The sequence below is a fragment of the Sardina pilchardus genome, chromosome 5, assembly GCF_963854185.1.
Source record: "Sardina pilchardus chromosome 5, fSarPil1.1, whole genome shotgun sequence".
NCBI classification, from domain to species: domain Eukaryota; kingdom Metazoa; phylum Chordata; class Actinopteri; order Clupeiformes; family Clupeidae; genus Sardina; species Sardina pilchardus.
In genome coordinates, this window is record NC_084998.1 from 27,160,481 (window position 1) to 27,183,568 (window position 23,088).

Genomic DNA, 23,088 nt, shown 5'->3' on the forward strand with positions numbered 1-23,088 from the left:
ATACACTGAACTGTAGTTGACAGTAGGAAACTGTGTCTAAGGACTTGTGTATATGTTTGTGCATATTGTGCACATATATTTTTTTTTATGTTAAAAAGCGACACAAACAACTATTTTAATTTGATTCATTTATTTGTTTCCGTTTATAAATACACATCACGATACAAAAAAAAAAAAAAAAAAAAAAACAACCAGATAAAAGCAATTTGGGGGGTATATAGTGCAAAGAACATTGATCTCAAGCTGGTATTCCAATTTTTTTTTCATGGTACTCATTATTAATTTTACAGATATATATGCTAGCATCTTAACTACGAATAGCTTCACCAAGAGTTACAAAGAGAAAAGAGAAGAAGGCACATTGAAATGGTTCTCTAGATATAAAAAAGTCACCACACGCTGGCAAGAGAAACATTATTCATTTTATTACGTGTTCTATTTTTTTGTTTTGTTTCGTAGACAAAAACAAACAACGGCGGAAGGAAAAAAATCCCTTGATACAAATAAAACACACTGTCACATCAACAAAAGTGCCGAGGAATCAGAACTGAAAAATCTGAAGAATGTTGCTAGTCTTCCCCTCTTAAATAAAACCAACACAAACATCTATAAAGGTGTAAAAATAAAACTGCACATTATTTCAGATACTGGGCTATTTATTCGCTCGAAACTAACTCCAGCAGTTTTTCGTATAGTTTAGAAATTGTCTATTGATGGATTACCAACAATACAACACAAGCTACAAATACCTCTGGTGATAGAAACATAAGAAGTAAGCACAGGAGGCTGAATACTATCTTCTGAAAAAAAAAAAAAAAACTTTTACCATTTCACATTTGTCTTTGCCCCCTTTGTCACCTGACATCTTTCCCACAGGCCTGATAAACGCAGTTTGCACAGAAAGGCCGATTACGTCCATAACATGCTGATTAAGGTACTCTAACATGAATTTGGCTGTTGATCTATACAATCTCCCTTCGGGAAAAAAAGAATACTCCTGCAGGAAAACTGGTAAAAAATGAACTTTCGTAGTGGCATGTCTAGAACTGCTGGTTTACTTATTTCAAATTTAACTCAACTGTGTCACTCAATTTTCCATTGTTTATTTTCCATAACAGCATGTAGTGGACTGTCTATTATGTCCACATATTATGCTGCATGAAGATTACCAGCACTTAGTGGGGAAAAATGAAGTTCACATAAGCTATATGCTGAGACCAGCACAAGAAACCCTAAATATCACAAGGATCTGTGCTAAGCAAGGATCTGTGTTAAGCATGGCCATTAAGTGAAGGATCAATCCTACAAAGGGAGATTGTTTTTTTTAGTTAAATAAAAAGAAAAGAAAGACAACCACCATTTCGAGACAAGGAAAAGACTGATTTTACTTCTATTACACTCAGAAAAGGCCAATAACAGTAAATAACAATAAAAATAAATACGAAAAAAAAAACATTCTCCTCAGAGACCAGTTCCTTCACACAAAATGAAAACATGTAATATAGTATCATCAGTGCACACTTATTTCTTTCTTTCATTCAGAATGTGGTTGATGAATGTGTTCTGACATTTCTCTTGGTTTTATATTGCTATTTAATAAAAAATGGAAGATATTTTCCCCTTGCCCAATCAATGAGACCAGGTTATGGGCAGGAGACTTTTTTCTTTAGTGCAAATCTCTTGTCTAGTTGATAAAAGTGGCAGTTCTTTGTTTAACAATTATTTTCTGTTTTTGTTTTGGAGACATTGTTGCCACACCAGGCTGTCCATTAAAAGTGTGTTTAAGTTGATTTGTTTAACTTGTAGTGGTTTATATGACACATTAGACAGTGGTTTTTAACATATTTATCCAGGGGTGGTATTTGAAGAACTTTCTTTTTCTTTTTTGGAAAAAAGGATTTTGGAGACATAAAAATTCTGAGTCATTTTGTGAATTGAGTCAGATTCATTTGGTTAGAAATTACTTTTCTTAAGGGTAAACTAAAGCTGCTGGAAAAGACCAAAATTTTACCACTTGTCGTAAAAAAAAAAAATGTCTATGGTTTTGGGAAGAATATAAAGTTTTTTACTTTTGGTCACAGAAAGATTGATCTATTTCGAAAGATAGCGACTAGGTAAATGGGGTCTTTCAAGGCCAAACTCTTCATGTAGGCTGCTGAAGAAGCACACGAGTTCCCAAGACTTGCATGGGACGTCACGTCACAATCGTCACAAAAGACAGAAAAAGGGGGTTAAGTATGTGATTGTGTATTGCCTAAACCGGAACACCAAAAGCTCAAAGGGGCAGCACTACTCTTATAAGTCAACCAAAGTGCAAATGCAGTTCTTGTGGTCATTTGCGAAAATTAAACAAACAGCAAACAAAACAAAAACAAAACATTGTATGACCTCTCCCAAGAATCATTTCCAGTGTTTGTGACCGAAGTCACAGCACAAACCAATTTGTCTACATTCAAAATTTCCCCATACACTGACATTCTTGGTGTTACACAATATCAGTCTGACCTGGACAGCCATTGTCTGCATCATGTATTTTTCTTTCTATTTTTCTTGGTTTCTTTTTTTTTATTAAATCAAATGTCCCAACAACAAATTACACAGAACAGAAGAGTCAGGCTTCTCACTTCCTTTGGCAAATCAACAGAGCAATCTATCTGCTGGTGGAAAGCAAACAGGTGAGCATTCGTTACACTGGACACTTACCCAGATATCATGGCATATTTGCTAAAGGGTACAACTAGCCACGTTAGCCTATCCACACTCTACAGTGGACACAACAGGCCTACAGTGGCATGATCTGTTCAGCCAATAGAAAGGAAGTAATAAGGTACAAAAACCCAGGAAACAATGTTCCATTCTACTTTAATGTTTTGCAAAACACATCACAGTAGTGTCAGAATAGTAGACAAAATAGGACATCTTTCAAACAAAGGGGAAACGAAAACCCAACAAACTCAATAACAACAGAACTGCAGCATTTCATCCGATTGTGGATCATAAGTTAGAGCAAGGTGCTAGCAATATCAGAAACATCTTCACTATACCATAGCATCTGTAGAGTAAAGACAGGCCAGATTACACAATACTAATATTACGGGGTGGCTATTCTGAAATGATATTGATAATCAACGATACTATTAACAACTTCTTTCCTTTAAGGACGCCCTGCCCCTCAAAATGTGTGTAGCGTTGCTGTGGAAATCGACGCAATTTGGTGGTTCGGCAAGTGTTTTAAAGTCTCTGACAAGATTCAGCCTTTCAAGTTAAAGCTGCAAGGATTGCTGGTTGCAACAACCACAGTAATCAATAATCAGCAATACTACAGGCAGTGAAATTCAAGCTGGCGACTTCAATGCTGGAAATGTTACTTTTTGTATTGTATTTTTTTCAATATGACTAAAAAGTTGCAGAAATTAGTGTAGTTTAAGAAAGTAAAGACATTTCCTATTTTTTTATTTTTTAGATTTTTCAATGCTGCTGGCAGTATTTGTTTTTTTTTTACAATAAGGAGTGTAAACAGTCTAATTTACAAAATGGCATTTTTCTTCAGAGTTTTCTAGAATACTGTGTATGTGTGTGTATGGGTCTATGATTTTGTATGTCAAAAATGATTGTACTATAAATTTTCTACTAAAACGTTTAGGCAAGTGTGATTGAGAAGGTCAGGGTGCAAAACTGAATTGGTATCAATATGTGTTAGTTGAGTTACTCCTCTCTGGTGACCTGAGCAGTGGTACAATGCCTTCTCAATGTCAGGCTCTCAAACCACATCTACTGTAGGGGCAAATGGACATAGATGAAACTACGGAGACCGCCAATAGAACACGAATGCAGATGCTAATCAACTGATACGAATTCAATTCTAATACACCTACACAATGACACGTTCCACTAAAACCTCCTCAGCGTCACATGGGTTCAGTCGGGACTAGTCTTGCTTGTAAGCGGCTGGAGCGAAACAGACCAACAGACTCTCATCTGAATAAAACCTTGTCAAAATAAAGTAATAAAGAATAATAATAAAAAAACACCACAGTTACGTGAAATTTGCATTAATAACCTTATATCTTTTTCTTGTATATGCCGACCACTGCTTTACGGTATAGACTGTAGCCTGTAAAATATGTATGTATAATATATATTATTGTACAACTGTAAAATAGAATATCATACAACATAATGATGTGTAATGAAGTAAATATATGTATTTTTTTTAAAAACTGTAGTCTTTGGATTATGTTGTGTTAGTAGCCTTTAATGTGTTATATTACTACATTGCAAGCAGTGAATTATTACATATGAACATATCAGTGATTATATTAAGAGGCTTAACAGTATGTATGTAATACTCTGAATTAGAAGAGAATAGTTCTGAAAGGTGTCAGTGAGGTGTCGTTTAAATGTCAGGACAGGCAGAGATAATATATTAGTTTACACGTGATCAGGTGCGATTTACAGTAAGTGAAGAACCTCACACCGCTAATGTACAGTATTGGATTTTTTTTCAGGCTTGCTGATTATGGTGAGTTAGGTCATTATTGCTTGCACTACTCTTTAGATGAATATAAAAGTGTTTTTTGAAGTTAAAAGCAAGTCAATTAATGGCAGTGGAAACCCAGCAACCGCCTGACTCTGGACACCCCGGACTGGTCACTCAAGACCAGTAATGTCACACCCTAGACTGGCCAATCAGCAATCAGTATGTGGCCGCAACGCGTCGGCGTATGTTTTTAGTCCTTGCCATGTACTATTAAAGGCTTTATATTTTTTCAACTGAGTGCCTTTGACCAACTTTTCTTACAGCAATCAGTATGCTCTAGACCGGCCACTGACAACCGGTCACTGTAACCCTAGACTGGTCACTCAGCGCAGGGGTGTATCAGAGTCAGCTGGCCTGGGTGTCAGGGCACAAACGGTCTTATTCAGAGATCAGACAGTGCTCGAGTCCGGCTCTGGAGATTACTGGTAATAGTAACTAACAGCTTTTATCTCTCTCTGTATTTCTGCTAACGGTGTGAGTGGTGTGGAGTGGGAGGAGCCGCTACAGAAGGACGACACTGGGGCTCGTGCACATAGCTGTGCTTCTCATAGGCACTTGCGTCTGCAGACTAGGTCTGAGTCTCATGCAGTATTTAAAATTCCACTGTCTGCTATTCATTTTCTGCTTCTACATATAATTGGTCTATAATAAGAAAAAGAACTGGACAAACCAGAGCTTTCAGTTATGACAAACAGAATGGTGGGATTGTTAATACTACTATGAACATTTTTTTTCTCTCCTCAAAAATGATGTCATGGAAAGTTGCATAAAGTTGGAATTACAGGGCATGGCCAAATAATTTCCTTGGGTGTAACGTCACAGTTTTGAGATGAAGAATTACTGCAGGAACACTCGCAATGACACAGCATTTTTACTGCAGGAACACTCGCAATGACACAGCATTTCTACAATGTCACATTTGGTCACAGAACTAATTGTATGTGGAGTTTAAGAATGGCCCTATCGGACAGGTTGGTCTGATGATGGCACAATAGTCCAAGATAATGTCACAGTGGTTTGCTGAAGGCATCAGAAGAACTGTTAGGTCACCCTCCTACCAACTTTAGTTCCAGAACGCTGCCAAGTGTCCGACAGTGACCGGACAACGAGTTGCCAATTGCTGCCATGAAGAAAGGCCAATTAGAAGAACCTAACATGCTCAAGCCACACTTGCGTACTCAAGCCACATCCATCACACACAACAACATTAAGGCAAGCTATCTCAGGTGCAAAGAACAGTGTTTGACCTCTCTGACTATACGACACTCACCCTGACAGAAAACTAACTCCAACTCAGACAAACATGGCGCTATACGTTCGTGGTATGTGTCTATACGGCACTCATCCTGACAGAAAACTAACTCCAACTCAGACAAACATGGCATAATACATCTGTGGTATACATCATGCTGTGGATTTGGTTTCAGGCAAATCTGGAAGCCAAGAGTATACTAAAGAGACATACCAAGACAGAAGTGAGAAGTGTATCTTTCATGGCTGTTTCTCCTGCACCTTCATCTCGAGCCTCTCTCTGTGCGCGGACTGACTGACAGGGAACCAACGGCCGGAAAACACAGAAATCCACATCAGTTAAAAACATCCAGGAACGTGTCCACTGTGTGCATCGCCTCAACAAAACAGGAAGGAATCTGAGAGAAGTAAAAAATCACGACGGAGCACAATGAAACACCAGAAAGTAGACCCGACAGAGAAAACCCCACACAAGACAGAAGCTACAACCCTACACGCCCGCTGGTACTGGTACAACTACTGTTATGGTTACTATTAAAACAGAACAAAAATAAAAACAGAAAAACTACGCTTTCAAAAATGTATTATGAGAAGAGTGACTATGAAAGTACATATATGTGTTCACTACTATTGTTATTATTATTTTTTTCAAAATGACAGATTTCAAAGTGAAAGAAGACTTTATGCAAAATTGCTGTTAAAAGCATTTACTTGTGAAGCTTACTGAAAAGGAACATTTTGATGGCGTGTGAGGAATATGGACCTCGGCCTCTACACTAAACTAGAGATGCACAGAGGACAGTGCTGAACCACACCGGTCAACAACAGCAGAACACAAAGGAACTTGGAATACGAAAATGCAACAGAGTCATTGAAAGAAGCTGTGCTTCATTTTTTTTTTTTACTTATTGTTTGTTTGGTTTTTTTTGGTCATTTTTTTTTTTTTCATATTTACCCACACCAGACAAAGAATGTGAAATATCATCAGCTTAAGGGCACAACAATCCTTTTCCTGACCGTCACATCACCGTCACAACACCCCCCACCCCTGTCCCCACCCACACATACAAATGACATATATTGGAGGAAGGCATTGCTGGAGGTGTAACACAAGATATTAAGGTGACTATATAGGATGTCGAAATGCTGGCAAAGAACTGTGAATCTGCAAAAGGCTTGACACCAAATAAAAAGGGCAAACTTCAGGAGACAATAACTACAAATGAGACATATTTAAGACAAATTATTATCATCTTTAAGTGCCATATTAAGAAGTCTCTTCTCGTTTTGTTTTAGAGACAGAAATCCAAAAACCCTAAAACAAAAAAAGTAAGAGAATATTCAGGCCCCTCTCGTTCTTTCATCACCCATACCAGTCCTCTACCTCACTGGGACAACAGGAAGTCCATACTGAAACAACATCCAATTTGTTCATAAAACCAACACACAACAACCAAACCCTCTGAAGTGGACACTGAATTGTTACTGTGGTCATTATATAATACTACACAAAGATCTTCTGACACGAAACTCAACATAGCTAGTAGGACAGCAATGAAGCACCTCTTCAACCAAATAGTGCATTTACTGGAATTAGAATTAAGGCAGGTGTGTGTGTGTGTATGTGTGTTTGTGTGTGTGTCAGAGAAAATGTGTGTGAATATATACATGCACAGTGACTGATTGATCTTCCTATAGGGTTTTCCCAGTGTAAAGCAGGAAGCTGGTGGCCCTTTGGGAGTGCTGGGCTAAGACATCTCTGATGTCTCGTTGCCTACCGTTGCATCATTATGTAGGGCAGCTGAGAGCACAGCTACATGCAAGCAAGCTAACCAGCTAGCATCCTGATGGCACCATATGCAGAGATGTTAACTTCACACAAGCTTGCATCTTAATGGCACCAAATACAAGGATGTTAAGTTCACACAAGCTAATTAGCTAGCGTTCCAGCACGTGTGCTGCAGAAGACTACACAATGGCTCACAACATCAGAGCTCTGTGGAAACCAGTGACACAGCAAGAAGTGTGACTGGTCACACATTTGTTTGTCAGCACGAATTTAGAAAATTCTCATTTTCAGGTCAATTTTGCAATATGTGTTGTTAAGCCACAGGAAGGTGGCGTCATAGTTTGGACCCACTTTACCGGGCTTCAGCCTCGATAGCACCTGGTCATCTGGCTCTATGGCAAAGTTAGCAGCTGAGTTACTGACTTAGCCCCTAGCACTGTAGCCAAGCATGCTACCTCAAGTCTCATATGGTAATACTTATCACCTCAAGCTGTCTCTCTCTCTGTGATGTGTGTGTGTGTGTGTGTGTGTGTGTGTAGCGCTTAAGTTAATTTAGCCAGGATTAAAATGGTAGGCTATTCTCCATGTGTGCATAACATTTAAACTTGAGATAAATCAGTCAACATCAGTACTAATTTAGGCTGTACTGACTCAAGGTCATGCTCAGATCACATAACATTTCCCCCAGGTGAAGGGCTTGGATCGGGTGTGTGTGTGTGTGTGTGTGTGTGTGTGTGTGTGTGTGTGTGAGGGTGCAACGGTGACTGGAACAGTGCTCCTCTACGGCGGCAGTAGTTTGGAAGCACCATCGATAGCTTTGGGTTTAGAACTCAGCCAGAACGACGACACTCATAACCTGCCCTACTGATCATTGACAGCAACACAAGTTTATAAAGATGATACACTTATGTGTTTTAACGTTAAGATGTTCAAAGTCAAGCTATGCGTTATCTTATTCTGCATTGTAATTTTTTTTTTTTTTTTACGGTCACAAGTTTTGACACAGGATTAGAAGGAAGCCACCAAACAAGTAACTGTGAAATAAGTCGGGGGAAGGTAAGTGACAAGTTCAGGGGATATAAGAAAAGAGGAACAAAGGTGATGCTAGAGGCAAATCAGTCAAAGAAAGGATAAAATAACAGACAACAAACAAGCTCTGACAACAAAACTACACTGCTTCAAAATAGTAAAATCAATTAAACAAAGAGCATAATTTCAAACACCCTCTCAACTTCCCCCTAGTCACCCATCCAAATTCACTTGAAATTTCCAACCTCAAAACAACAAACAAATAAAAATATATATTTGCAATTATTCATCTCTAAACACTATAATCTATTTCGGTGTAACAGCATCATAAATCGCATTGTGATGATAATTAATAAGAAGTAATCACAATTATTAATAAAACAGTAAATAGTGCACTTCGTGGGGTATTAAATTTATCGAAAAAACAGTGCAATGTAGATGCAACATTTTTTTCCGCAAAAATATGCAACAGAGCCCCCTGTTAAACAGGAGGAAAGGTGACAGCCAGTCTTTCTTTCAAGCCACAGTTCTGTTTCATGTTTTACATTTCCATCCATTCAAAAACAATATTCCTTTATATGAACGACAACAGAACTTGAAACAAACAAAGTCTGACAGAAATTACAAAATCACTGTTTCACTGTCTCACACAGAAAAACTAAAAGTTACAAAGAAGAAAATCAAAGACAACACTAAAACAATTCAACACATTTCATGTTTTTTTTTTTACATTTATAAAACAAAAGCACAGGCAAAATTTAGGAAGTGAACATGTGCAAATAAAATGGGAAAAAAGCAAAAATGTAGCATATCTCCCGCATTAACTCTACATTTCCTTGTTGATACCAATCTGGCATCTTCCATTACATGTTTCTTTCTGTGTTTTTGTTGCTTTTGGATAAAAAAAATGGTTCATTTTATTGGTCTATTATTGTTGTATTTGAGATCTAATGAATATCAGAAGCCACATTGGTTAAAGTATCAAAAAGCCCAAATATGTTTATACACGTGTGTGTTTGGGGGATGGGGGAGTGGGAGGGGAGGTCTTGGCTAGTTCTTATGTGCCACCTTCAAGGCAAAACAAGTGGCAGCAGGATTGGCCAATGAGCCCAGGACGTAGCCTGACACTGCTCACTGATTGGGGCGGCAGTCCGGACGCTCAGGGCTCAGATCAGATCAGGCAATCTGAGCATTTGGGTGATCAGGATACATCTCTCAGCTAGTCTGCCCAAACTGCACATAGGAATGTATGAAACTGCTGAAGGTGCTTTTTTTTTTTACATTTTAACGATTCACTAAATTGCAGCATACTGATAAAGGTTTGGACAAGACTGGACAAAAAAAAAAAAAAAGATAGGAGTGCACTACATGAAGCTAACCTTTGAACTTTAAATACAAAAACATGAATTTCTTGGATAGCACTAAGCATGCAAAAAAAACGTGTTTAGAAAGCTTTCTTTGCTCCACATTTCAAGAAAGTATCACCCATCTGGAAAACGATGACCAAAAAAAAGGATGAGCATACACCCTGATGCCTTTACTGAAGTCAAGCCCCAATAGGTTTGTGATGAGTTTTGCCTAAATGAAAATACTACTCTATGTACTAGTCAAACCAGCCAACCGCTTCCTGTACGTCAAGCTGCTCTGCATGACTGACACTGCTGTATTTCCTGAAGGTGGTCTTTAAATTGCATATCTGACAGTGTCTTGTTGTATGTTGCTGTTGTGAATGTTTTTCAATTTTATCTTATTTCATCTATTTTCCTCAGGGGTGCGTAGGCTTCATACAGGAGTGTTGATGTTTTTACATGTTGGCTGATGTTTTTAATGACAACCGTTTATGAGAATTGTAATCAATGGGGGTTAGGGTGGGAGGGTTATGTGTGTGTGTGTGTCTTGGGGGGGGGGGGGGGTTACATTATAGCATGCCAAACATTCATCTCTGACAGTCTGTGTCAAGCAGTTTGAAGAGGAAGAAATGAACAAGCAGCGATAGTGCATTTGTTAAATAGGAGCCAAATCAGCAACGCCTTGCCAAGGCGTCTCGTATAGTCATGTAAACGGACAGGACTCTCTCCCCTTATTACAGTCTAAGCTTGGGGTTGGGGTTAGGGGCAGACGAAGCCCACCGGAGAGGGGAGGGGGTACAGTGCCCTGTCTACTCTCTCGCTGGCTGATAGGCAGGAAAAGGGATTATTTCTCAAGTTTCACATTCAACAAAACACAAAGTAAAATTGGACATAAAATGGTCTTTTTTTTTTGGTCAAGAAAATAAATGGCAGAGTTCTAAGAGTTGACAAGATATAGTTTCACAGGGGTTGGCTGTCCATGTCTTGACTACTTTACATTTGAAACAGATTGATTGAATTGAGGGTTTGTTCTAATGACAGGGGTTGGGCAGGAGCACAGCAGAGGCCAGATGTGTTAATGTCATCCTGATAGCTAGGCAGTTCAGCTAAAGCATTCCAACGAGGATTGCCAAGAATGGGGCAAGTGAAATATAGCATGAAAACTGAATGGACACTGAGATTTATTTTTTACAAAAAGGAAAACCAACCCCTGCGACGATACTTATAATCTGTGTTCGAAACCAAAAATTGTTATGGAGGACAATTTGATAACAGACCAAATCTCTTGTTGAGAAGTTATGTTCGCAAAAAAAATAGAGTGCAAATATTTTGTAGTCGACTGCTTTACTAAGTGCAAAACAAAAAAGCTCACTTTGACCAAGTTATTTTGAGATAAAAGGCAAAGAAATAATTTTTCAGAAGGTGCCAGAAAACGATAAAAGCAGGCATTAGCTTAGCTTCGCACTTCATGTCAATTTTTTGTTATTTATCAAATAACAATAATAATAAAACATTATTATTATTGATTATAATCAAACTTTTCATCATGAACACAATTTTGAAAAGACGTTCATGTTTCTTGGTTAAAGCTGGAAAATATTCAGTTTACTTCTGGAATTTGACTGTGTGCATGTATGGTTTCAGTGGAAGAGGTCTTTAGAAACAGTCAAGATTTTTTTGTTTTGTGTTGTGTTTTTTGCACAAAGGGATTATTGTGGCAGTGCGATGCAGGACTAAAAGTCAAACCAATCAAATAGAATGTGCGTTAAAGCATGTAGAATCTTTTTCCACTTTTTTTTTAAACTTTGGATATTTATAAAAACAAGCACACACTGTGGAAAGAGTTGACCTTCAAGCATTTTGTGACTATAAAATATTCTTAATTATTGGTAAGATCGATCAGCATCCACAAAGATGGGAAAATTGTAAATTAAGTCAAAATTAAAACATGACAACAAAATGAAAATATTTTGTGAGAGCACAATTCTTCCAATTTTACGTGAAAGAATCTTTTTTTTGTCTTTTCTGTAATTTTCCAACATCTAACAAACACAAGCCAAATTGTACCACCTTTTTTTCTAAAATGACAATCATAATTGTCATGACAACAGCTGCAACATTGCTTTCCATTTTACCACATATTCCCACATATCAGCAAACGCTCAATAAATAACAGCAACAACTATTATTATCGTAACAACAATAACAATAATCGTTAATAATCACAAACCCAGTGTTGACAATTCTCACGTTTTACAATCCCCACACAGATGAAAAAATGAACAAGGCATATCTGTGTCTCAATATTTTTCTACTATTTTTTTTCTTTTTTTCTGTGTGTCGTCGAAAAACTTAATAAAAAATTGTGTCAACATGATACCACAGTAATTTTTGAACGCTTTTCAGCTGTTCAAAGTTCGGTCTACAACTAAAATTTGAAGGATGCTAATTCGAAACGTGTATTCTTAGCTATTCCGTTTTTGTTTCTACACTGTAAAATTTTAAAAACGGCAATATTTTGGGAATATTGTATTGTACAATACTATGACACTGGATCATGCGGGACACTGTCGATCTGTGTGTCTGAGCACATTCACCGGTGCTGAACGTGCCGTCACACTTACAACGTTGTACTGTTTTAGGGCATTGCAGAACTGGCTTTGGGTGTGTGTGGACGTCGCACTTACAGTGCTTTGTACTGTTTTAGGGCATTGCAGAACTGGCTTTACGTGTGGTTGTGGGTGTTTTGTATCTTAGGTTTTTTTTTTTCCCGCCAGATTCTAGTAGTGTTTAACACGTAACGAAATCGGCAATAAACATAGGACTTATTTTAAAGCTCAGTCAGAGCATGAACAAATATTTACCTTTTTAAGCTCAGTCAGAGCGTGAACAAATATTTACCTTTTTTATCGGTGTGTTTAGAGGCCGACTAGTAACTACGGTGACAACAAAATCCAACCAGTGGATTGGTCAGCCAATGTTACTGTGCATCAGCCTTTAAGGCAACAATGAAGAAATTCGTAACACCAAAAAATTATAATATTGTAAGGAGAACAAGAACACATAAAACATTGTTTTTTTTCTCTGGGAAACATCATAAGATAAAGACAAAATATTTCAAAAATGTGCCAGTAGTAGCATACATGTGCTAACAACATATATATATATGTATATATATATATATATATATGTATATATATATATATATTCAAACATTGCCTTCAAAAAGATCACTTAAGACAATTAAAAAAAGATAAAAAGAAAATTAAAAAAAATCTAGTGCCATTTTAGGTATGTTTTTATATCCTCCATTCATTTTTTTTCATCTCCACTCATCCAAAACAAACTGAAGTTATTTTCTTTGATTTTCTGGTAAAACATCCGGGTTTGAACTGTTGATTTCTGTGAGCTGATGATGTTGGGCTTGATTGAGAACACTGTTGCTGTTGCTTTGACTGATGGGGTTTTGCTGCTGCTTAATTGTGTAGATGGGCTGACTGGATTCTGATTGGTTGTCTGCTTGGCTGGTGAAACGCGACGTCTTAGCCATCCGTCACGTGCATGCGCATGTGGTCGTTGAACATCTCGATCTGGTCGAACTTGGCAGGACAGACGGAGCAGACGTACGTCGTCGACTCCTGGTGGGAGGCGGCTCCTTCAGACACCACACCCATCGCTGTCCCGACTCCGACTGACCCGGACCCTCCCCCTCCGGACGCCACGGCGAGAGCCGACACCCCGGGGTCGGACAGGGTCATGGCCACGGAGGATGCCACTCCCCCCGTCCCCGTGACGACCGATGCCGCTCCGCTGATGCCGCTCACGCTGGCTCCGCCCATCACGCCGGCCCCTCCCACCACATTCACGCTCCCGGCCCCTCCGGCGACGCCCATTCCTCCGACTCCGATCACTCCGACGCCGGGCGTGCCCATCCCCGGGATCCCGCTGGTGACCCCCACCACGCCAGCAGAGATGCCGCTGCCTACTCCGCCCATGCCCACGGCGCCAACGCCAACGCCGCCGGCGTGCAGAGCCATGTGGCGCTCCAGCAGGGTTTTGTGGGAGAACTTCTTCTTGCAGACGTAGCACTCGTAGGACTTCTCCCCGCGGTGCAGCCTCATGTGGACGTTGAGGGAACTCTTCTGCGTGAAACGCTTGTTGCAGATGGAGCACTGGTAGGCGCGCACTCCGGTGTGGGTGACCATGTGCTTGATCAGGTAGTCTTTCAGAGAGAAAGAACGCCAACAGATGCTGCACTGGTGCGGCTTCTCACCTGCAGGGGGAGACAAAAACACACAGGGTCACAAACCAGCTGGTTGAAACACATGACGCCAGCGCTGATCAACCGTGTTACTGGAAGAGGTGTTATGGAGCAATAAAACTGACATGCTACAGCTAACATCAGAAGATGTGCTATGGAGTACTGCAACTAACAAGCTAACAACAGCTAACATCCGTCGGAAACAAGAGAAGGGCAGAGGCATCAACTCAACTCAGCCAGGTACGCTGGTACTCAGTAACACCAGTCTAAGATTAACCAGTAATACCAGGCTAAGAGTCTCCAGTTAACTAGTAACACCAGTCGTAGTGTAACCAGTTAACCAGTCTAAAGTAACCAGTTAACCAGTAACACCAGTCTTAGAGTAACCAGTTAACCAGTCTAAAAGTAACCAGTAACACCAGTCGTAGTGCAACCAGTTAACCAGTCTAAGAACAACCAATTAACCAGTAACACCAGTCATAGTGTAACCAGTGAACAAGTCTAAGAGTAACCAATTAACCAGTAACAACAGGCTAAGAGTCTCCAGTTAACTAGTAACACCAGTCGTAGTGTAACCAGTTAACCAGTCTAAAGTAACCAGTTAACCAGTAACACCAGTCTTAGAGTAACCAGTTAACCAGTCTAAAAGTAACCAGTAACACCAGTCGTAGTGCAACCAGTTAACCAGTCTAAGAACAACCAATTAACCAGTAACACCAGTCATAGTGTAACCAGTGAACAAGTCTAAGAGTAACCAATTAATCAGTAACACCAGGCTAAGAGTCTCCAGTTAACTAGTAACACCAGTCGTAGTGTAACCAGTTAACCAGTCTAAAGTAACCAGTTAACCAGTAACACCAGTCTTAGAGTAACCAGTTAACCAGTCTAAAAGTAACCAGTAACACCAGTCGTAGTGCAACCAGTTAACCAGTCTAAGAACAACCAATTAACCAGTAACACCAGTCATAGTGTAACCAGTGAACAAGTCTAAGAGTAACCAATTAACCAGTAACACCAGGCTAAGAGTCTCCAGTTAACTAGTAACACCAGTCGTAGTGTAACCAGTTAACCAGTCTAAAGTAACCAGTTAACCAGTAACACCAGTCTTAGAGTAACCAGTTAACCAGTCTAAAAGTAACCAGTAACACCAGTCGTAGTGCAACCAAGAACAACCAATTAACCAGTAACACCAGTCATAGTGTAACCAGTGAACAAGTCTAAGAGTAACCAATTAACCAGTAACACCAAGCTAAGAGTCTCCAGTTAACTAGTAACACCAGTCGTAGTGTAACCAGTTAACCAGTCTAAAGTAACCAGTTAACCAGTAACACCAGTCGTAGTGTAACCAGTGAACCAGTCTAAGAATAACCAGTTAACCAGTAACACCAGTCTAAGTCTCCAGTTAACCAGTAACACCAGTCATAGTGTAACCGGTTAACCAGTCTAAGAATAACCAGTTAACCAGTAACACCAGTCTATGAGTAACCAGTTAACCAGTCTAAGAGTAACCTGTAACACCAGTCTAAGAATAATCACTCAGTAGCAACCAGTACCCCAGTCTAACGGTAATAAATCAGTACGTTTACATGCACAGTTAAGTCAAGCTACAGTTATAGCTTGGTTAGGTGATTTAACTGAACTACTGTTCTCATCTGAGTATATACTAATACGCGTATGAAAACTTTATTGTCCACAGATGTGAAACATTTTCTTTGTTTTCACCAAGGGGGCAAGCGAACGTTCAGAGAGCGTAGACAGTATGGCGGCCGCCATGGTAATCAGGAGACCAGTCCCAGCTAGCCATTCCATTGAATCCTATGGGGTGTTAGCGCCACTTTTGACATCAAATAACGCTACAGCTGAAGCGTTTTAAGCCTTTGTATAAACCTTTTCTATTTTCGGAATAATACAACATTGTGAGATTGGCGTTATAACCTTGTAACTGTCTTATCGGCTGAGTAATAAACGTTTTTCCGAAATCAATGATAAAATGACGTAGGTTAGGTAATGCGCATGCGTCCAGAGAGAGCTAAGCGTCACCATAGGTCAGACTACGTGCCTACATCACATGTACGTCCCCTGAGCCTGCGCAGGAGACACGTAGACCAACAGGAAAATGGTTGAAATTTGCTTCATTGGTCTCTGCTGAAGTCTACGTGATAGCTCTGTCTATATCTTTTACTGTCTATGGGTTTCACCAATACAAGAGGCGCATTCGAGTTCGGATATGGCTGACTTCGGCTGGCTGCATACGTCAACGTGAGCTTGAGCCTCACCGGGAGGGGCGAAAGTTTTAGACGCAGATGGTCCTGAACACAATTTTGCAAATTTGACAGACGTGATTCGCGTGAGATCTTTTGTGTGCATTAAAACTTTCTTTCTTACTCATTAAAGAGGAATAATGCAGGATTGGCGATTTCATCTCTGGTTTCGGTTTCGTTTTTCCTTTTCGCTCGTTTTATGCTTGCATATTTCTCTGCAGAGCTTCCCTGACAGCTTTAGCGTGTATATTTATACATATATAGGCTATATATAAATATATAAATTGCAAGCGTGGTTCTTCTTGTTCCTTTCGCGTCTCTGACTTCCAGATGTAAACAGCAAACGATCGTTTATCAGAAAGTTGCAAGGTGGTAATAGCGGATAGGGACACTAGGGGCGGGAGGAAATGTGACTGTTTTCGATAAAACTGGTCAGTCAAGCAAAACAACGATTTCTAAGCGATTTTATGACTATGAAAAAGTTGCATAGGGTCTCTTTAAAAAGAGCATGATGACTGACGAAATAAATTGATATGATGTAGTTTAAATAAACCACTGTTGTCATACAGTTAACAGGCCTGCATTGTAACACATTAATTAAAGGGATAATCCGGAGTGAAATGCACTTTAGATAAATTTTTCAGACTATTGCGAGTACATACATTGAGTTGACACCAAAATCATGTCATTCGGATGTATTTTGAGAAAGTTCGAGTTCACCGTTTTTAGCCAAAACTCGTTAGCCTGGAAGTGAACCGGGCATGTCCTTTCGCCGCTACAAAATGCTATTTTTATACCTCTTCTACTGTTCCAAACAACACTACACTTACGTGGTAGTTAGTAGAGGGTCCCTAAAGCCAAACCGAAGTATCCCCACGTCTTTATGTGGTCGGATAGAGAGTCCAGAATGAATTTAATCGAGTCAGTACCTTTCCGGAAATGTCGCCGCTGCAGCTGGCAACGCTTTAACAACATTTTAATAACATTTCCGGAAAGGTACGGACTCAATTAAATTCATTCTGGACTCTCTATCCGACCACCAACTCAACTCAACGTATGTACTCCCAATAGTCCGAAAAATTTATCTAAAGTGCATTTCACTCCGGATTATCCCTTTAAATATCAAGTGTTTTCCGTGTGTAACCAACAGCATAAAATAGCAGAATATCAAAACGTTTTCAGTAGGCTAGCCTACCGCTGTTCCAGAAATCACAAATAAGAAGGTATCCCTTCGATATAGAGATGCACCGATAGATCGGCTGGTGACCGGAATCGGGCGATTTTCACGTGATCGGCCGCGACCGGCCGGTCAGTTTGAGACATGAAGATTTTATGCCGGTCATAATTATGCACTCGCACCTACTTGTAACAACATCACACACAGCTAAGTTTGCAAAGTTGGATGAAGCTAGCAAAGGCCAACACTCAGGACTGGATAAAGCGCTAATACTAAGTTTTTCTATGCAGCGAACGATGTGCTTTGCCATATTGCGTGGAATTCTGTCATTTCAGGTTACTTAAACAGCGCACATCACCGCCCGCCCTTGCCGCTAACTGCGTGCTCACAGCTGAACCACAGGCGCTGTCAACAAGCAGCAACATAGCCACGGCAGGAATAAACATCGTTTTGCTTCGGTTTGCCACCTTAGCATGTATTCTTTCACACTACTACTACCTTAGAGGTTTACTTCATTACCTTTTGTCTACTCACGCCTGTATATTTCTTCTAAATTCGCCTAAGCATTCTAACATGTCATACACTACCGCGACTGTGATACAAAACATATCATGTGTGGTGTCGTTGGAAAGCTGTGTTTCTCCTGCATGACGTTAAGCCATCCAAATATGGACACTTCCTTTGTATCCGCAAGCAATCGCGAAAGTTCAAAGAAGTGTGTAGACTGAGAATGCATGCCATTGGCCGCGTTTCCCAAATGCGATCTTTCTTAAGGACTTGAGAAGGCTCCAAAGAAGGAATCGCTAAGAAGGAGCGCTAAGATACGGGTGTTTCCCAAACGCGTTCTTAACTGCCTTCCTAGGAGAACCTTAAGATCAAGTCAAAGAAGCTTCTAAAGAAGCTCTTAACGAGAGCTGTTCACCACGGTGGTGCTGAAACGGAATCAATCGATGCCAGGCAAATCGATCACCCACCCCTTTATAAGCGCACACGTCACACAGCGCCCCGTGTTCCCCCTACAGGTGCAATTAGGCTACGCATGTATCGTGTGTGCGTGCGTGTGTGCGTGCGTGTGTGTGTGTGTGCAGGCCCGGGTGGCTAATCGGGAGATTCGGGAGGATTCCTGGTGGGCTGTTAACGTTTTGGGCCGGTGTGAATATCGTGAGCTTAAATATTGTTTCTGAAGATAATTTGCTGCGCCCTTGCAGCACTTCTGCAGCCTGGGCTGTGCGGTCGCGGCTCCTTACGTCTGCCAAAAAACTCAAACTAACTGATAAAACAGGGTGATTATCAATATAGCCTTGGCCTATTTTTTATTAGCTCAGTCCATTCATATATTAACTCATGCAAGACGCATCCCATCTCTCTTATAGATAGTGTGGTAGTAGGCATATGATGTAGGCTAGTCTACTTTAATATAACCGAGAAGATGTAACCCTCCAGCCCATATGGCCTGCGAGTGGGGTGCACGTATGCATTAATGTAAACCGGACTTTTACATCGCGGACTTTGGCAACGCCTAGAGTAGGCTACTGTAGCAGGTGAAGCCTCATTGGATTAGGTTCAGCTTAGTTCAATTACATCTGTTTCCTTGATATCTGTGAAATGCCACAGGGTTGTTGATGTTTTTTGTATGTGAAGTATTCTAAACTCATATGCAGATGTGTTGAAAACTTAAACGTGTAATTCAATATTATTTTTTTAAGTCTATGTTTCTTGCGCCAGTGGTCCACAGCCACGAGTGCATTGCAACATTGAAAATTTTTTTATTGTTTAAAAAAGTGGAGGATATACATTTCCCTGACGCAGCTTGATCACTAAAGCCTAGAAATCTAGGTGCCCCTAGCGGCAGGCTATGATCACTGAGCATTTGATCGCTAAGAAGGCTGTTAAGAGTGGGTCAGCTCGATCTTACGTTTCCTTCTTAGTGAAAGATCTTCTTAAGGTAAGAGCGACTCTGGGAAACACGTTCTTCTTTCACAGCCTTCTTAAGAGCGCTCCAAAGAAGATCTTGGCGTTAAGGGCTTCTTAACGTGTTTGGGAAACGCGGCCATTGGCTGTGTTTCAAGGCTGTTATCTGAAAATTAGTTTTTTGTAATTTTCTAACATCTCAGCCTATGTAGCACCTATACACAAAACTTTCCAGTTATACACTTATCAGCATTTTGGACAGTTGGATATTGTATGTGAGAAGAAAAAAATAGGTGTTCCTACAGTGCATTTCTATTAGTAGTGTGTGAAATGAATGTCCCACACTGGGAATACTGCAGCTGAAGAAGACTTGAAGAAGAATCTGTCTATTCACATTTTTTTTTTACCAAAGTTGATTACATTTCTATATTAACATGTTGTATTAAAGAAAGGATAGAAAATAACTCTTTGTGTGTGCTGTAAAGTGGTTAGAAGAAATGAAATTGGAATCGGCTAAAATCGGTATCGGCAGGTGAAATTCTATGAAAAATCGGAAATCGGAATCGGCCATAAAATTGCAATCGGTGCATCTCTACTTCGATATCTGTTCATTTTAGTACATTCTAACGTAAGGAGCAAAGATTCCAGAACAGAGCAAGATGGATCACTTTTGACAAGCTCAGGTGTCGTCCCAGACGCTGGCTACAGAGCTTATCCTAAAATGTTAGCTGATCCATCTTGCTCCGCTATAGAATCTTTGGTAAGGAGGCAGAACGAGACCCCTGACATAATTGTCATGGGGAGATTCCTTCCAAACGGCCCTATCACGTCCTTGAACTGACGTCATGGGGCGGGATGCAGCCGGTTGCAGGCTTTAGAAAGCAAATGCAGAGAGCTGCGAAATCTGACTGCAGACGTCTTCATCCCGCGAGTTTTGAGTGACGTGACATGGTCGCATTTTTTGTGACATGATCACAACATTTCTTCAAGTCGAACAACACGTCTAACCAGCATGCACTGCATATTACGAAAATTATGTTTCTGTTTGCAGTCGACTGCATCCAACTGCAGTCGACTTGACAAGTCGAGTGAGCCTAAGGATACATGCAGACTTCCTCCCAGATGGTGTACTGTGTAGCCCACTGTTTATCAATAAAGATGCACTAAAGAAGCCTAACCTGACCAGCCAGACCCACATCAAGATGTAAGGTCTGGGAACTCACCGTAGGCAGGGCACAATCGGAGGGGTGGGATAAACAGTTGTCTTTCAAATTCCCTCTCCACGCAAGAGTATAACGCTAAATGGATCATCTTCTTGTTTTCAAGTAGCAGGATGCGTAACCGTCGCAACTTCTGGTCGCATGTCAGTCACCATTATGTTAAGTCCGCCCACCGACTCTATACACGATGTGATTGGTCCGGTGATTCTGCCAAAGCCCAGCTCCCAAGCTCTATGGAGAGTTCTTAGACTGACCCGGGCAGCAAATTAGAACATCAGTTCATCCATTTTGCTGCTTAAGAATCGGCAGTGTTGGGGAGTAACGGAATACATGTACCGGCGTTACGTATTTAGAATACAAATTATGAGTAACTGTATTCCATTACAGTTACAACTTAAACAGGTGGTATTTAGAATACAGTTACATTGTTGAAATCAATGGATTACATGAGGATACTTCACTGTTTTGAAGTTTATTCACTCTCTAAATAAATGAAGGCAACTCCATGCATTTTCCGGAAAGCAATCTAGATTAAATTATTTCCATGTTTAAATCCAAGCCCCGTCGTCTTGCACTAGCCACTTTGCACCCGTCAGAACGCAGCCAGCGCGCATTATGTACGCGCCATCGGAGATAACTGACAGCAAATTTGGAGTGAAGTAAGTGTTAGTAACTGCTACTCACCGACCGTGGTTCTTGATGTCTGTTCAAAAGATATTTTCCCAAGTAGGCCTATTAATTGCTTACTTCGGCCAATCGGTTATACAGTCTTAGCAATCAATAAACAAAGCCTGGTTCATGTGTTGATTTAGACCTACGATGAAACCCATCTTAATAGGCACTGCATTCATTCTGAGGTTTTCATTCCAACTTAAAATAGCTCATGGGTTATTTGTTTGTAAGTAGATCTAGGCTATATTTAAGTTTTAAAATTAATTATGGTGCAGCCTATACAAGTGTATTATTCTTGCGAGTAGGCCCTAGCGTAGCCTATTTTAACGTGCGGTTTTTGATTGTCATTTACTCACGTTCATTTTTGAGAGCACTGATAGGCTATGCAGTAGGCTATAGTGTTTACATTTCCAGGTAATTTGCGTCCCACCGACCGGTCATATCTGCACCCCTCATTTTTACTGGGTTGATGCCACCTAAAATCTCACACACCTTACAATTTCTGGCTATAGGCTATGCCCCTGTTTCAACTTGAATTCTATTCTCGTACAGTAGGCCTACGTGGGCCGCATTCAGCCATTTGGAACAGAAGAACACACCGAATTTTGGATTTGATGGGCGCATTCCTACACTTATAAAACGCAATTCATTGCGGAAGTAATCCAAGTATTCAGAATACGTTACTCAGATTGAGTAACGTAACGGAATACGTTACAAATTACTTTTTAGGGCACGTATTTTGTATTCTGTACCGGAATACGTTTTGAAAGTATCCTTCCCAACACTGAGAATCGGACATTTGAGAAAGTAATTACCGGCAAGGGGTGTTTGCATACTGAAAGGGAATCGCTTTATAAACCAAAGTGCGCATGTTTTACCCCGCTAAACTAGATGGCGATTTGTTCTCCATGTTCACAAACACCAAAACATTACATACTAGCTTCATCAGCTTGCTAACTAGCAAACGAGTGTAAAATTGCTAAATAGTTGATATATCTTGTTGAACATTTTCATATGGGCATTCTGGGGATGTAAATGAATATTCATATGTATGAAAGAAGGTGCAACTTATGAGTACACGTTGTGGCATAAGGTAGCCTATAGATAGTTAGCTTGCTAATGGGTTCGTAGCGTTGTGTCATAAGGTATAGGTAGTTAGCTTGCTCTCCGAACTAAAAAGGCTGAAGACTGCTAACTGTAGTGTTACCCAGAATGCTTAGCCTTAGTCCGATTGAATGTATACATGCAGTACAGAGTTATTCAAGCTTATATCTAGGTTATCTGAGTGTCAGAATGTAAACGTACTGAGTAACACCAGTCTAAGAGTAACCAGTAACACCAGACTAATCAGTAACTCTAAGAGTGGGCCTTATCAGTAACACCAGTCTTGATATTATGAGAGCACTGACAGAGATCAGCAGCTACAGATTACAGATTATCACTTCATCTGTAGCACACATCCTACGAAGATCACAACTAATCTTGGCATACACTGTACAACATAAACAATATGTCATCAGACTCCACACCTCACCAGACCCAAACACAGCCAATCAGAGCCCACTCCTCATCACCAGGCTCAAAGATGAGCCAATCAGACTGATCCGAACGCAGCCAATCAAGAGCTC

The 23,088-nt window shown here is 40.3% G+C and overlaps 1 protein-coding gene across 1 annotated transcript in view; it reads right to left on the bottom strand.

The window, feature by feature from the left end:
- Positions 1–113: 113 nt before the first annotated feature.
- The window catches only part of zbtb20 (zinc finger and BTB domain containing 20), a 64,153-nt gene continuing 41,178 nt past the window's right edge, over positions 114–23,088 (bottom strand). The window contains exon 8 of the mRNA XM_062537159.1: positions 114–14,231. Coding sequence (XP_062393143.1) covers positions 13,501–14,231 — 731 coding nt within the window. The 3' untranslated portion in view covers positions 114–13,500. The remainder of the gene's footprint in view (positions 14,232–23,088) is intronic.